This window comes from Callionymus lyra, chromosome 12 (assembly GCF_982586985.1).
Source record: "Callionymus lyra chromosome 12, fCalLyr1.hap1.1, whole genome shotgun sequence".
Lineage (NCBI taxonomy): Eukaryota > Metazoa > Chordata > Actinopteri > Syngnathiformes > Callionymidae > Callionymus > Callionymus lyra.
The window spans coordinates 21,787,205-21,802,804 of record NC_141829.1 but is presented as its reverse complement, the minus strand read 5'-3'; the positions used below and the strand labels follow the sequence as shown (position 1 = coordinate 21,802,804).

General features: G+C 40.6%; 2 protein-coding genes across 3 annotated transcripts; both read right to left on the bottom strand.

Moving 5' to 3' along the window:
• Window positions 1-406: 406 nt before the first annotated feature.
• On the bottom strand, window positions 407-2,503 carry txndc9 (thioredoxin domain containing 9). The gene is made up of 5 exons (XM_087803925.1): window positions 2,445-2,503; window positions 1,463-1,669; window positions 1,263-1,381; window positions 936-1,190; window positions 407-865 (listed from the first exon to the last, which is right to left on the bottom strand). The coding sequence occupies exons 2-5, from the start codon at window positions 1,634-1,636 to the stop codon at window positions 754-756; spliced, it is 660 nt and encodes a 219-aa protein (XP_087660051.1). The 5' UTR covers window positions 1,637-1,669; window positions 2,445-2,503; the 3' UTR covers window positions 407-753.
• Window positions 2,504-2,937: 434 nt separating this feature from the next.
• Window positions 2,938-14,833, bottom strand: rev1 (REV1 DNA directed polymerase). Of its 2 annotated transcripts, none has more exons than XM_087804099.1 (22): window positions 14,597-14,833; window positions 13,269-13,344; window positions 12,599-12,731; window positions 12,162-12,330; window positions 11,602-11,997; window positions 10,022-10,713; window positions 9,362-9,463; window positions 9,166-9,282; window positions 8,961-9,066; window positions 8,752-8,880; window positions 8,533-8,687; window positions 8,330-8,449; window positions 7,639-7,859; window positions 7,407-7,579; window positions 6,641-6,858; window positions 6,410-6,579; window positions 6,107-6,349; window positions 5,244-5,343; window positions 4,968-5,146; window positions 4,746-4,896; window positions 4,553-4,655; window positions 2,938-4,493 (listed from the first exon to the last, which is right to left on the bottom strand). In XM_087804099.1, exons 2-22 carry the CDS (start codon window positions 13,332-13,334, stop codon window positions 4,382-4,384), a joined length of 3,855 nt encoding a protein of 1,284 aa, XP_087660225.1. In that variant the 5' UTR covers window positions 13,335-13,344; window positions 14,597-14,833; the 3' UTR covers window positions 2,938-4,381. The 2 variants fall into 2 exon arrangements, with proteins under 2 accessions (XP_087660225.1, XP_087660226.1); XM_087804100.1 differs by having other exon boundaries at window positions 9,362-9,460.
• Window positions 14,834-15,600: the final 767 nt, after the last annotated feature.

The window sequence follows — 15,600 nt, the reverse complement described above, 5'->3', positions numbered from 1 at the left end:
TGTCACGATTGAGAGATCTGTTGTGGCACCTTATGGCAGAAGGAACAAAGGATGTCTTAAAGTGTTCCCGTTCTGCAGTGCATGGAGAGGAGCCTGTTGCTGTGGTTACTCTTCTGTGCTGCCATAGTATCATGCAGAGGGTGTCGAGGGCTACTCCGGATGCCCTGCATAAGAGCCTTCATCCTTTTCTCCAGCACTGCTCCCACAGAGTCCACACTTTTCCCATCACAGACACCTTTTCCTGACAAGCCTGTCCAGCTGGTTACTGTCTCTCCAAGTCATGACTCCGTCCAAACACACCCCAGAGAACACGGCACTAGCCAAGACAGACTGATAGAAAAGGCGCAACACTTAACTGCTCACATCAAAAGACGAGGAAGGAAATTAAATAAAAAATCTGAAACACTTAATTTATGAATTGATTTATTTTAAAAACAAATGTTCACTATCTTGTATTTTCTGCATGTATTAATTTATAAGTTAATGATGGAAAATCTTGGCACCAGTTTCACATCGTCCAGTTGAAAGCTAATGAATAATTTTACATGATAATAAACAGAAATCAAACTGGACAAGATGTTGCTGCAGCATCCATCAGCACCGTAGATTAAAAGTAAATATGAAATCCAGATTAAGTCAAAGGCAGTAACAAAAATCAATAAATTGCAAAAAGTCACTGAGGTGAGAAGATAGAGGGCGCTGTCTTCCAAAAAAGGAAGCCTGGAGAAGACTAGGTCCACGGTGATGTCATCATTAGTCGTCATCGTCAGAGTCTGAGTCATATCCGCGTCCTCTGATGGTTTTCTTCTCCACTTTGGTGAACTTGGACTTCTGTGTCGTGCTGGGACGCTCCTTCGGGTTGCCACTGAGGACCAACGAAAAAAAAAGGGTAAGAGAAGAGCTGGAGTCAAACTGATTCACTCAGATGCTCATACCTGTAGTTGATGACATCTGCGGAGCCGAGTCTCCACTCCAGCGTCTCTGTAGAGAACTCATCCGTGTTTCCCAGATCTGTGAATCCGACAACGTAATCCTTTGTTTTGCCGTCGTTCAGCAGAGCCAGCGTGGGGATGAATTTGATCCGAAGTCTCTCTGTCAGGAACGGAGCTTTCTCTACATTGAGCTTGATGAACTTGGTCTCCACATGCTTCTTTGCCAAGATGGCCAAGTGCTTGTCCATGATCTTGCATCTGTGTGAGGAGAGTAGATGGACGCGTGAGGGAAGACTCATCATTGAGTCGACCAGAGAAGACAGTTCTTACCTGAAGGTTGAACTTTTGTAGAAATGACAGACGACATTTTTGCTTTCCTTGACTTCGCCAAAGAAATCTTTCTCACTCGGTATTTCTCGGTACTCCCCATGACCTTTAGAGAGCCACTCCTGTCAACAAACAATAAAAAAAATCAAAGTTAATCAAACTTAATTTCGCTTATTTCCCCAACCCTTTTCATTTTAACTGACCTGCTTTTGTTTCTGTGATTTCTTCAGGGCCTCTAGTCGCTTCTCCTTCAGTCGCTCCAGATCGTCGTCGTCCAGGTCGTTCAGTTTACTCAGCTGAGCGTCCACCTGCTCCTCCATGATCTTGGCAGACTCCTCCAGCACCTTGGTCAGCATTTCTATTGACGGGTTGGCCATGATTTCTGCTTGGTGATGCCTTTTCTTCTCTAGCTGAGAGTCCAAAACAAGAGGAGAAAAGACCATCACAAGAGAGGTAAAGGTTAAATTATCTTGAGATCTTGTTCATGAGTGAGGGAGGTTGGGGATGGATGGCGAGAGTTTGACACGTATCTGACTTTTATCTTGGAGAAAGAGGTGAGAAAGACAAAACTACATGTTTAAAATATAAGAACAAGATAGCAGATAAAAGGTGACTAGACTTTGTTCAACACAATGCACAGAGACCACACCCAAAACTAACCATATACACCCGAATATGTGCTCAGTAACACAATGTACATGCGATGTGGGAGAAGTTATTGATATTGAAGACTATCTACTACCGATTCCATAAAATGCAGATAATATATAACATTCAGGTTGTACAACTCATCCTGTGTTTCAATACGCTACATGCGAAACAGTTACCATGGCAACAATCTATATTGTAGACAAAGGCTGGTATTGACAGGTCACGCCTCGTCATATGAAATTATATCAAATACACGATTTATTATAGTATTTATCATTATACCCGTTTTAAGATAATATATATCCAGGGAATTTAACTGAGAATGGACGACAACATAAAAAACGACACGAACTTAGCTCTGAGCTAACATGCTACACCGCTACGCTAGCTAGCTAGCTAGCGAGCAACCGCTTAGTGAAGTTAACAAATGGACTTTACAGCGAAACAGCACTTAAAGAGCCAGTGGTGTTACAGAAGACGTTGAAATGTAGATTAAACTATGTAAAGAAAGCATTAACAGTGCAATTGTAGTACCTGCGAACTCGATCCTCTGCTCTGAAGCGAGACCTGCTACGGAAATGACGTAACAGTTGCGCGGGTCTGACGTCATTTACCCTCGACAGGATTTAGTAGCCTTTTCGTATTTATTTTTTCCTTCATAAACTATTCGAAATGCAATTATTTGATAGCCATAGTAATAAACGAAATATATTATTTTTTCAGAATGCTTGTGTTACTATTGCTTTCAAAAGTTTTGGCTTAATCAGTATTATTTTTTATTAAGGCATGTGTCGAATAGAGCTAAGAAATAGATTAAGATCAGGAAAATGTATACAACTTAATATATTCAATTTTCTTGATATGATTAATCCTGAAGATTCATTCTCAGAAACAACATTATCTTATCTGTACTTGTCCACAGTTACCAGACATCTCTGAAGAAAAAAAAAAAGCTCAAAATGAAGGGGTAACCATAAATAAAAAAAAATAAAAAATACAGATTGAATAAAGACAGCACTAAATAATGTTTACAGAATTTACAGTTTATTATCAAGACTTGGAAAAAACGTTCACAGCTTCAGGTCTTCAGGCACGAGCCAGATTTCACCAGACTGGCCATTTTAGAGTCGCCTTTTCTCATTTAGAAAGTCATGACAGTCAGGAAGAGAAACAAACCCACATTCGTCTTGACAAATTACAGAGCAGTTTTGCATATTTACCAAACATTTTAATGAGCACTATGACACCATGAGTTCTCAAAACAAGATAAATTGAAAAGTTACAATTTTATTTGAACTGAACAGAGAAGAAAATCAGTGACTGACTCAATACTATAATCGTTTTTGAAGGAAAGAAGAAGAAATCAACCCAATATGGACGTGTCATCTCAAAAAATGTTGCAGTCGTAGCCCGTCAAAATCAAGTGTCTCATCACTACATTCAATAAACGTTGTGACACATTTTTTGCATTTAGAAAAACTAAGAAAAACTCTCGATCAAGTCTTTTTTGGTTCAAATGTGAGCAATTGATATAAAAAAGATTTAAAAAAGGAAAGTATAGATACCTTTAAACAACCTTTTAAAAAGTCTTAAGGTCCCTTATACATCCTGTAGCAGGATTTAAATTGCTGCTGAGGTCTTTGAAAGATTCTAAATCAGTAACTAGACCCAAGAAGAAGCCTGTTTTTAGACATGTCTGTACATTTTTTAGATATTGAAATGCATAGACTACTTTTGATTTAAAACATCCAGATTCAGTAGTGCCATTACAAATAAATATTTACATCAAGTGCTTTTCATTAAGTATCGCTTAATATGAGTTTCAGGCTTTTTTATGTTCACTTTCTAAATATGTGGCAATTTGAAATGCACATAAACCGCCTGAACTGAGATAAGAGGAACACAACTCAAAAATGCTTCACAAAAGCGACCTGCATAAGAAGCGTAGAAACGATTACTAAGAATTGACTACATGTAAACAATACAGGAGGTAAATCTTTAACAGGTTTATTATCTTTTAAAAACATTATTTACATGATGGGATTTGGCACTTTTCTTGAACAAAAAAAAGAAAGACTTTTCACAGGTTTGTTGGTGTGCCATGAAGCACCAAAGACATGATGAAATGAACATTACAATTTGGGTTGTCAATAAGATGAGGATCGAAGTGTAGAAAACCTTGTGAAATACTTACAGGAATATCACACATCATAAGAAATAGTAAAACACTGCTGACAAAAATGTCTTTATAAAACCACCTTTTGAAAATCTGCATTATTCAAAGTCTGCTAAGATACAATTGTTTGGGGTTTTGGATTGTAAATGCTTGTGATAATCTCCTCTCCTTGACCCACTGAATCAACACTGCCTTGGGTTCTGTAACATTTTGACACCTCAACATTGACAGAGTTGAGACGGTCATTCGAGTTCAGTTCTGTACCATTACTGATGAGCAACTAGCCTCAACGTCTTCATGTCAGCTTCAGTGTGCTACCGTAAACTTGCTGTAGGACCACCTGCACGTTGTCCAGGATGAAGTCGAAGGCCATGCTCCACACAGACTCCACCGACTGCTGCATGAGCCTGGAGAGATCCATGAGTCAAAAAGAATGCTAATGAAGATAAGAGGCGAGGCTAAATACCTTTTCATGTACTTGACGATCAGGTCCAGCTGCTCCAGGTCTTTGTACTCGACCAGGTCAGTGCAGTACTTCACCACCTGCAGGATGTCCTCCTCCATGGGGTCTGAGTGATAGAGCAGTTGAACATTAGGTCATGTTTGCGAGATATTGTACAGTTTGGCCCATTGCTCAGACTGAAGCAGCACATAAATACCTGCGATGGTTGTGACCCACTCTCGCAACAGAGTTTTAATGTCCGACAGGTCGGAGGCTCCGGCGAGTGCAGGAGCTGGACGTGGGATGAACTTTGTCACCGACTCCGTGATCTCCTGCTCTGCGGATGACGTGGAGGGAACAATTTCCGTCTAGAGAAAAGACAGGAGACTTGCTCAAGGACATGAACAAGAACGACTCTAGCTGCTGGACCTCCTCTCACCTTTATGGCGTTGACCGGCTCTCGAGGTTTCAGAGGCTGCAGCGTTTTCTTCGGGCTGTGCTTCTTCAATGGAGACGGATTTCTTTTTGAGGGACTGACATTCTTTTTCTTGTACCGCCGCTTCACTCTACCGACTCCGACTGACTGTTTAAGCAGCAGCAGGGGATTCTTCTGCTCCACTAGAAAATTATTTAACAAGTTAACCAGAGGACAATTATATGAAATTATTTTAGATATTTACAAAACTAGTAAATATCTCCTTAAATGCACACTCACAGGTTTTTATTTGAGGCTGGTTGTTGGTCATGTGACTGTAGGCGGACTTCAGTTCCTCTTGGAGCTCTTTTGGTAGAGCAGCGAAAACCTCTGGATCCACCTGCGAAGACAAGAGAAAGAGTAATTGCCGTTACTGGGAGACACATGAGCAGACAGAAGAAAGTGAGAATAGTGTGATTTCTAGGGACCGATTAAAACAGATGAATACTGTATAAAAATGCAATAACCTTTAAAGTAAAATAAAAAAGGAACAATATAAACTTAAAGTGTAAATAAATTGAAAACTAAATTAAAAAACAGTGAACTGGTCAAACCAACAATTAAATTAGAGGTGGTAAATGTTTTTGGCGGTTTAGGTGGCAAAGTGAAATTCTTAGAAACAATTATGGAAAATAATCTAATTGCGATTATTTTCAGGCATTTTTCCTCTAACACAATAAATAATTAATTTTACAGTAAATGTTCTTTTTTATTGTCAGGATAAATTGATAAGGCCATTTCTAAAAAAAAAAGGCATATTTAGTTACTTTAACTGCAAATATAACTTCCCTTGTAAATCACTGCAAACTATTTAACAACACCTGCAAAAAAACCTGATAAAATTGTGGTGTAAACATAAATCAAAATAAATCAAAAACTTATGCAAAGTAACAAAAGTGCAAACACTGTCAGTCATTCCGCCTTTTTCCTTCCAGCCCTTTTGTAATGTTGCTCTTGATTCTTTGTCACACAGACACATTCATCTTTTAGCCCCAATAATTATTATTATTAGGATCTTATAAAACATAATTGGTGCAGCCCTAATGTTCAAGAAGACTAAAAAAAACCCCTGTACGTTTAGAAGAGCTTTAATGCAACACTACCTGTGAGAAGTTGGGGAGCTGAAGCACAAGTCCTGGGTTGTCTGGCTGGTTGGGGAACTGCAGTACTAATGTACGGGCAGGAACAGAGGCTGGAGGTGGTGAAGGGGGACGGGACTTTGGTGGACTTTGCTCTTGTAGGCTCGGCGAATGGCAGTTATTTGGTCTCCCATCTCTACAGGTCCACGACTGCTCCACCTGCTGTCTGAGCTCTGCAGGAAGTGCCTCCAAAACAGATCGATCCACCTGAGGTGCAGAGAGAGTCTTTTAGCTGCCGTCACATTATTGGTTCTACAATATTCTCACCTGTGACGGCGAGGGAACTTCGATGCTTAAGTTGAGTCGTTTCCGTGACTGTTTTGGCGTTTGTGCTTCCTTCTCCCTGCTTGTTCCTGGCTGTGGCTCGGACGATGACCCAGGATGTTGGAGGGAGTCGGATGACGAGGCAACAGACCTTTCATGAATGTTCGCTGAATCTGCGTCAAAAAAAAAACTGTGAGTCAAAATCCCCCCCAAAAAGGGTAGGGACTGACAAACCTTGTTTACTGGGTCCTTGCACAAGCAGCAGGTCTTTGATGGATCGAGTTCGGAGGCCGTTGGAGTTGCGACGGGCTGCCTGGTTCCCCTCGAGGAGTTGAACTTGAATGCCGATTCCTCTCAAGTCCTCCACTTTCAGCTTCATCGTGTGGAACAGCTTTATGACTGCGGCGGCAATAAGTTGACCGCTGTCGGTGGAGTGAGCCAGCATCACTGTCCTGGAGAACACACACAGTGGAGTGACTTTATTTATTTACAATGATCCCTTGTTTCATTCTGAAAACATAACCTGTTTAGATAATCTGCAAAGTAGTGACCATTTCATGTTGTACTCAATTTACTTAACAACCTCAACAACCTTCTAATTGAAAGTGACCTGAACAGTTTCCATAATGCTTTGCCGCCCAGCCAACCAATCACGGGTTGCTTTTGACACAACAACAGACGTAGAATTTAAAAACAGTATCTAAGCGTCTTATCAGCCGTCTTAAATTGAGAAGTGTGTAGAAAGGCATCATGGGAGTTGTTGGCACAATGAGTAAATTAGTTAATAATGACAAGAAACTTTGCCGTTCTTGACTGCAGCTTGCAACAATACATTTGAACATGCAGTATTATGTGCTAAAAATGTCTGTGTAACATTGAGACAGTAGGTGAACTCGACATGGCGAGGGACAACTGTACCTAATTTCCCAAAGGAGATATCAAGAGGGATTAATAAAGTCTATCTATCCATCTTTATAAAAGAAAACACCGTTGAACTTACTTGGCGAGGTGATCACATATTCCATGTCCACCGTATTTCGACGGCTCCACAGGAGCTCCTTCCTTGCGGACCATGATCTTGAGGGTCACTCTACGACCTTGAAGTCCGGCGTCTTGCAACCGTTTCTGCACCTCCATGGACAAGTTGGACAGAAAACACTCCGTCTCATCCACCTGTTGGTTGAACAACAGGATTAACACACACGTCAACACAGGGAGCTTTGATGTCTCACCTCCTTGAAACGAATGTTGTAATTCATCTCTGCCGACACAGACTTCCTTTCCTTCTCGTAGCGGACGGGACGATCGTCGAGCCCTCTGCAGAATCGGAAGAGAGTTTGACCCGTTCTTGGACCAAACTTCTTTTGCAGCTGAGAGAGAGGAACCTGCTGGAGGTCTCCACAAGTTCGTACACCGAACGCAGCCAGCTTTCTGCCCATGACAGGTCCGACTCCTTCAGGAAACATAAACCACAGCAAGGTTTCATCCACCGTGTTTTATTTCTTTTCGAGAAAATAACAAAATAAAAGGGCAAATAAGGTCTGAACAAATTAAATGTTTTATGTTGTATTTATTTTTTATGTGTTTTGCAGTGCTGTCTTATTTAAGGCTTCTATTTTTAAATTAAAAAAATAAAGTAAAGATATTTTATTTAAATATATTTAACCAATCAATCTTGTATCAAAGGCACCGCAGAATTGCTTCCTTAGTGTTTGGTTCGGTTTTTCTATTTCTTATTTTGCATGTTATTAAATTCTTTCATCTGTACTGACACCATAAAAAATCGTATGTTCTTATTACAACTCTGGCATTATTTTGGTCAACAAAAATAAATAAATCGAAACTAGTCATTTTTACACTTATCGTTTGAGGCACTGAAAGGTTGTAGAGTATTTTCTGAACACTAGATGGTGCTGTGTATACCTGGTAAACTAGTCACTGCAAGGTCCCGTATAAAGTCGTCCACCTCCTCTGATTTGAGGAAGTACTGTCCATCCGGCTTGGCTTTCCTTGTGGAGAGTCGAGCCAGTAGGATGTTGGAGCCTGAAGATTACCAGTAAATCAACTTCAATAAGTCCAACCACAATAAAATTCATGATCTTATCCATATTTGGTGAGGTACGAACCCATGCCGACTGAAGCACAACATCCCGTCCTCTCCTTGATGTCTGCTCTGATGGCTCTGGCCAGGTCCTCTGGGCTGATGGCCAACTCCCTGAGAAGTCCTGTGGTGTCGATCAGGACTTCATCACAGCTCAGAGCCTCGATGTCATGCGTGTAACTACAAAAAAAGTCATTTTCAGGTTTGAATAAAAGTTGAGAAGATTTATGCACTACTCTCTTACCCAGCCAGAGTCTCATACATAGCGAGGGCCACCTCTTTATATGCTTCGAAATCATACGACACCGACTGCAAGGACGGGCACAACTGTTTGGCTTTGCCGAAGAACATTCCGTTCCTCACGCCAGCTTGCCTTTGAGTGAAATAAAAAGATAAAAAATTAACATAGAACAGTTTATGTGGTGAAATACATTTTTTTTTACTCTACTACACCTGGCCTCGTAGCTACAGGAGGCGATCTCGGCCATTGAAAGTGCTGTGTCAAGGTCCACTCCGTTAGCAGCGTCGTGGCGGCGCTCCAAAAACCCATTTTCTTTAACTGAGGGAATAAAAACATTTATAACTATTCGTGTGTTTTGATCTTCAGCAGATCTGATGACATCATAGTGCTCTAATCAATTCATTAAAAGTCTCTGACCTGGTTCAGTCTGGGCATATTTCTTCTGGTACATTTGCTGCTCCAGCTGAGGGTTGGTCCCCGGTCGTGAAGGTACTCTGGTCTGCCCACGGCTACTAGTAACTGCTACAGGCTTTCCTGTGTGTCAACAAGTCAGTCACCATGAAGCAGGCCATCAGTTTTTTGCATGTGTAGTTTTGCACGAGAGAGGAGTCACCTTTGAGGTCTGGTCGGTGCCGGATCCCAACTGAGACAAAGAAACAGTCCATGTCCACGTGAAAAATACAAGACTTAACTGCAGCTGGGCCAGACGGTCCTGCTTGTTAAAAATAAGGACGTTAGAAGAAGAGTGAGAGTTAGTGTCCATATAAACCAAATAATAGTGTCAAAATGTATCAAGGAGTCACTTTTTCAACACAGTCCAATTTGCAGGCCAAAGTAAATCCATTAAAATAATAAAAGGTTTTCCATTATTTAAAGATTAATAATTATAATGTATGATATCAAATTAATACAAATAGGAATCAATCTTTTGGTGAATTCTGAGAGTATATAAGCTCTTGTTGGTCTTAAAAAATTATTTGTGGCCTAGATATAGCATTTAGGCCTCGAGTTTATCAATCAATCATTTCCATGGATCAAGAGCAAGTAAATAAAATACATCTGAAATATGTTTGTATTATGGATGCTACAATCTTTCGGAATTTAAACATTAGTTTAATTTGTTGCCTTTATGATCGTGTCATTGACATATTTTGATGTGTCAGAAGAGTAACTTTAAAAGCATATTTGGGCCAACTCTCATTTAAAGATGATGAGATGTATAAAATGTATGGGCGAGCCTCATTTGGACCTGTGGCGTTGAGTTTGGTCTTACCATGATTGCCAGCTGCTCGCTGCATCATTGATTTCCTAAGTTTTTCTTTGCCAGGAAAGGAGATGCTTCCCGTATTTTTCCTCTTGCAATGCAGTTCGTTGACATACTCAGAAAACGCCGTCCTCCACGTGGAGATCTGATGCAAGCGAGAGTGAGAGTAGTACTCCGAGATCAAACCTCCCGTTTGTGCCAACAGTTGTGCTGAGGCTTCCGAAGGTGGCATCTGGTCAGAGGGAGGATGAGGTTTGCCCGCCAGATTGGCCGCAGAGACGGACTTCGATGAAAAGGCGTTGTGGTGACTTCCGTTCATACGAATGGGAGACCGCGAGTGAGACGTGGGAGACACGGAGGAGGTGTGAAGTTGTGAAAAAGCTTGGCCTTCCGTTGCTTTTATGGCTTCAGAGAGGAGTCTCTGCTCAGCGACATCTTCATTGTTGCTTAGCTCTTGGCAGATGGGGGTCGGTTTTGGGGGACTGTTGGGAAACTCGTATGGATCCGGCTTCATCTTCAAAACTCTGATGGAAGTCGACTCAGTGGGATACAAATCCTCTGAGTATAAGGCACCGTTTACATGAGGAGCATGTCCATTGGTCAGTGAAAGTGTCGCCTGCAGAGAGAAACCTTCTGCTCCGCTCTCTTTGTTCAGTTTGGAATCCATCATCAGGTCTTTAGAGGTCAGCAATGATCCATTTCTGGAGCGAAAAACAAGATTAAAATAATTAGTTTAGTTAGTAAATCGATTTTCTTCATCCATGTTTATACAGACAGTTTTGATGGCCAATTAAGATGAGAGTTGCTTCTCACTACATGGTTCTAAAAAAAATCTGAGACCAAATCTGCAGAAGCACGAAAACACATAAAAACACTACAGTGCCATGACAGTCATTGACGATTGACTTATTGAAGAGCATTCAAACAGGCCAGTAGACTGGCACTTCTGGAAGTAGAGAAAATAAGTAAAATACAGTCTAATTAATGTTTATAGAATATTGCGCTTGCTTTACAAAATTAGCCACTTTTATTCTAACTCTACTACTACTTTCTACGGTAGGGGGCAGTACGCATCTTGAAAGCCACGGTTGCAACAACAAAAGAAGAAGATGCTGCTGCTTGACATCTGACCGAGAGGCGAGTGAGACAGGAAAACTTCGGCAGCAGCAAATTCCATTTAGTTGTAGAGGCTTTTGGATATGACCCAAGCAGAAACATTAAAGGGCAGAAACAAAGTGTCCATAGTTCCAAAAAAAAGAATAATTTGTAAATAGAAAAGAAAATGTAGGCACTGTGTAGAAGATGCCTTGCTAAAATAGCAACAAGAACCAGCTGTATGTCAAAATTTTGACAGAAAATACATTTTAAATAATAAATACCAATTAAGAGAAGTAGTGAATACTGTTACCAAAAGCAACCACCCGTATTTAGTGTATTTTGTGTAGGTTCTCAAAAATCAAGAGGAAAAAAAAGGTTAAGTCCCGTCTAGTTTGACTAGTTGGCTTAATAAAATAACCCATTTAGTTCTTTGACTATTTAAATATTTGGTAAAATATCTTGGTTATCAATGATCCACGTTACATACTTACACTTTCTCTTTGCAGCTTCCCTGTTGAGGGATGCAGGAGACGCTGCTCTGAGGTTCCGGCTGCTCTTTCCTCTGCTGCTGCAGACTTGAATAAGACGTTGTGAGACCCGGCAGCTGTGTGGGCTTCAGTGGCTCTGAACTAGATGGGGAGTGGGTTTGTACAAGAGCGCTGTGTCTGCGGTCGGAACTGAACTGGTTGTTTTCAGAGCCGCTGTGAGTGGATGGAGGGTTGATACTCTCGGCTACATGGTTCTGAGGGCTCCCTTGTTTGTGGACAGAGCTTTTCAGGTGGCTGGAGGAAGACGGCTCCGGGAGCTTGAATCCACGAAATAGGGGTCCTTTATGTTTGGCATACAACTGGTACTCCAGCCACGGCAGCAGACGTCCAGCCTCGACGCTGTGTGAAGGAAAATAAAGCACACAAAACTCATCATTTCTCAGTCACAACCATCATGAAACATAAAGAAAACAATTGTTTTCAGACATAGCAGAAACAACGATTTTGAGGAGTGAGATTAATTTGAAAGTCAGTTGGAAAGTGATTCTATTTGCAGTCCTCACCTGTCAGTGATCCAATCAGGCCGGATCACCTTTTGCTCTTTCAAGTCTTGGATCTTGTTGTTGGGCAAATTGTTGGCAATTATGTGGGTGGTTTTGAAGCGGGAGTAGTAGACGTGGAACTGTCCGCCGTGAAGCATCATGATCCTGCGGAGCTCATCGGCACTTGGATCTGTGAACGAGTTGCAATGTTTATGAAGAATTTCTACACTATGGTTCTCTTTTTCTACAAGTGATCTAATCCATCTTTAACTTACTAATAACACAGGTTAGCTCTTAAGTTGCACTTGTCCTAATGCGGGTTTTATGTTTGCTTTTAATGGATATGCATTTTTTAACAAGCAAAATTAGTATTTTAGTTACATCTATTAGCAATTGATATATTCAGAGTCAGCTGAACAAGAAAACAGTTAAAAGATTTGGTGCAAAAAATATTGTACCTGTATAACCGTTAACATAAATCGACACCCCACTGAAGATCTTGGAGCAGGTTCCTTCTTTCTGTTTTTCTTTGGGAGCATCAAGTTTGAACTGCTCCTGCAGTTTGGAAACCTTCGCAGCCATGTAGCCGCCCTTTTGAACAGAAGTAAACAACAGTTAGAGCTCTGCTACAGTAGATGAAAAAATGGTTACAAAGAACCCCTCAAAACATGTCTAAAATAGAAGAAGATAATCTTATCTTAATCTTTAGTTTACATAATGAAATGAAACGTCTAATATTTTGAAATGACACGTTTATTCATGATTAAAAGGTGCTTATGGGCTTATTGCAGTTCCCAAAAAAGTTTTGAGGGATAAATCCATGTCAAAATGATGAATGTGATTATACGAGTTCAACTTATCAGAAAAAAATCAGTGACGCAAGCAACGCTACCAGACCAATACCTCAATGGTTGTGAAGACTGAGCCGCTCAGTTAAATCACGTTTTTTCTTTTTTCTTTATCTTACTCTATTTTAATGTGATGACAGAAAGCTCATTAAGTTAATGAACTTATTCAAGCTCATTTTTCACCTTTCATTTTTAAATGTTTAAGTCCAACTTTTTTTTTTAACAGTACAACTTTAGTGAAAACATTTAAGAGTAAAGTAGTGGAATTATTCAAACTCACCCTCTCCTGCCAACCATTGTCATCACTGGCTTTGGCTCTCTTCTTTGACCAAGCATCTCGACTCATGCTGATGTATCTGAAATCACAGCGGACCATGTAAATCTTTTGCACACAAATGTAGGGATTTGAGACTAAAATTGTCATAACGAAACGAAAGAAGTCCTTACTCTTGTACGAATACTTACAGTAATTGACAAAGTCCGCCTATTTCACGTTAACACATCTTGACCATCCTCTAGTTACAACCATTATCATCACCATGTCCACTTGCACTTCTTCCATGAATCTTACTGTTTGTTCTGCTGGATTTTGACACTTTTTTTAAATGACATTTGATGAAAAAAGTTAATAAGGGCTTGAAAAAAAAAAAACTACTTAAGAAAAATCTCAAATTTCATAGGCTGGAAATTACAAATGCATTTGCTTTCATAAGATAAACTGCTGACAACCGTTAATTATTTTTTGGTTTTCTTCAAGAAACATCTTAAGACGTTTTTATTTGTTCAGGCTTTTCCTTGATTTTCTGGAACTTCTGTTGTGTTATCAGTTTTATCTTGATCTTGTTTTGATTGTTTAAGCGCTTTGTGACCCTGGTCTGGAAAAGCGCTTTATAAATAAAAATGACTTACTTACTTACTTTTTTTTCTTTTTTTTATGTCACGATCAGGCTGTTTATGTATTTATTTTATTCAACATTTTACACAGATTAAGTTTATTACAGCTTACATTTTGTTTATCTAAATCATTTTAGCTTAAAACTATTTTTAAAGACATTAATCTATATTTAATGATTAAATATAATAATTGTATAAATATCAATTCATTCGACTAGTTGACGTTATAAAAAATATTTATTTTATTGAACCGTCATGTTTACTAAATATGGTCATATTGTCTTTGTTTCGGTCTCTGATAAAGTTCCAAACTGATAAAAAAAACAAAAAGGTGTGTAAAAAGGGAGTGTATGTGGCTCTGCTCGCCAGCCCGGCGGGCGTCAGAAGACATGCCCGGGCAGACACGCTGACAGCTCGGTCAAAACACCAGCCCATGTGAGGCTAACGCTAGCGGCTAGTAGCTGCTAACACTAGCCTCACGTTAGCCTCACGTTAGCCTGTTATTCATGCATGTCACTGCGACACGACAGCACCGTGACACCGAGTCAGAACAAAAACACAACCCCGAGAAACAGGCAACATGGTCGGCGGGCGGTGTTTGAAAAACGCCAGGATCTCCATGAAGCTCGAGGGAAAGTAGGTCCAGTAAGTTCCTGAAGCTGAAGCTGTAAACACTGGAGTGAACCAGGAGCGACTCAGGTCACTTGTTTTTACCTCTGATCCGGTCACTGCTGAGCTGGACTTCCCCGCAGACTACAGTCCGGTGCCGTGTCTGCACCGACTGGACGCGCTCGTTTAGGTTTCGTCTCCAGTGTCCACGGAGTTCGGGTCGGTGTCGCCTCAGGAGTCCCCGGTTCAAGCTGACCTTAGATCCCCGTCTATAGTCCTGATGCCTGGGCTCTCCCTCCCTGGAGCTTCCATGTCTGCCGCCTCAGCTCTCGCTGCTTTCTCTCCCGCCGTGGTTGCCAGGCAAGACAGACGAGATCTGCCACATCCGGCGGGGAGTTTCAGAATAAAGCTCAAAGAAGGAAAAATAAGTAAGTAATTTATAAAAGGTTCATTTTAGGGGAAAGAAAAATTCTAAGACTGAATCCAGGGACAGAATATATCAAACTTATGGCCTGGAAGCCAAACCTGGCCCAACAAAGGGGTTTAAATATGTATAGTTTGTTCAAAATAACATTAGATCCATCATAATGTACTAGTCCATAACACAACTACATCATTTGCAATGTCTGTTAGGGTCATGCCAATAACAGTAAGTAAGTAAGTAAGTAATTGTTATTTGTATAGCGCTTTTCCAGACCAGGGTCACAAAGCGCTTAAACAATCAAAACAATATTCAATAAAGTATATACTTTAAAGATCAAGATAAAACTGGTAACACAACAGGAGTTCCATAAAATCAAGGAAAAGCCTGAACAAATAGAAACGTCTTAAGATGTTTCTTGAAGGAGTCAGTAGATCCATCTAGCGCAAAGAGAGAGGAAGATCGTTCCAAAGCTTAGGAGCAACAGCCTGGAAGGATTTCTCTCCTCTGGTCCTGAACCGTGTGCGAGGAACCATCAGCAGATTCTGATCCACAGACCTCAGAGCCTGAGCTGGGGTGTAAGGCTGGATCAGATCACTGATCTAAGGAGGAGCCTGGCCATGAATAGATCTGAAAGTAAGAACCAGAATTTTAAAGTTGATCCTGAAAGAAACTGGAAGCCAGTGAA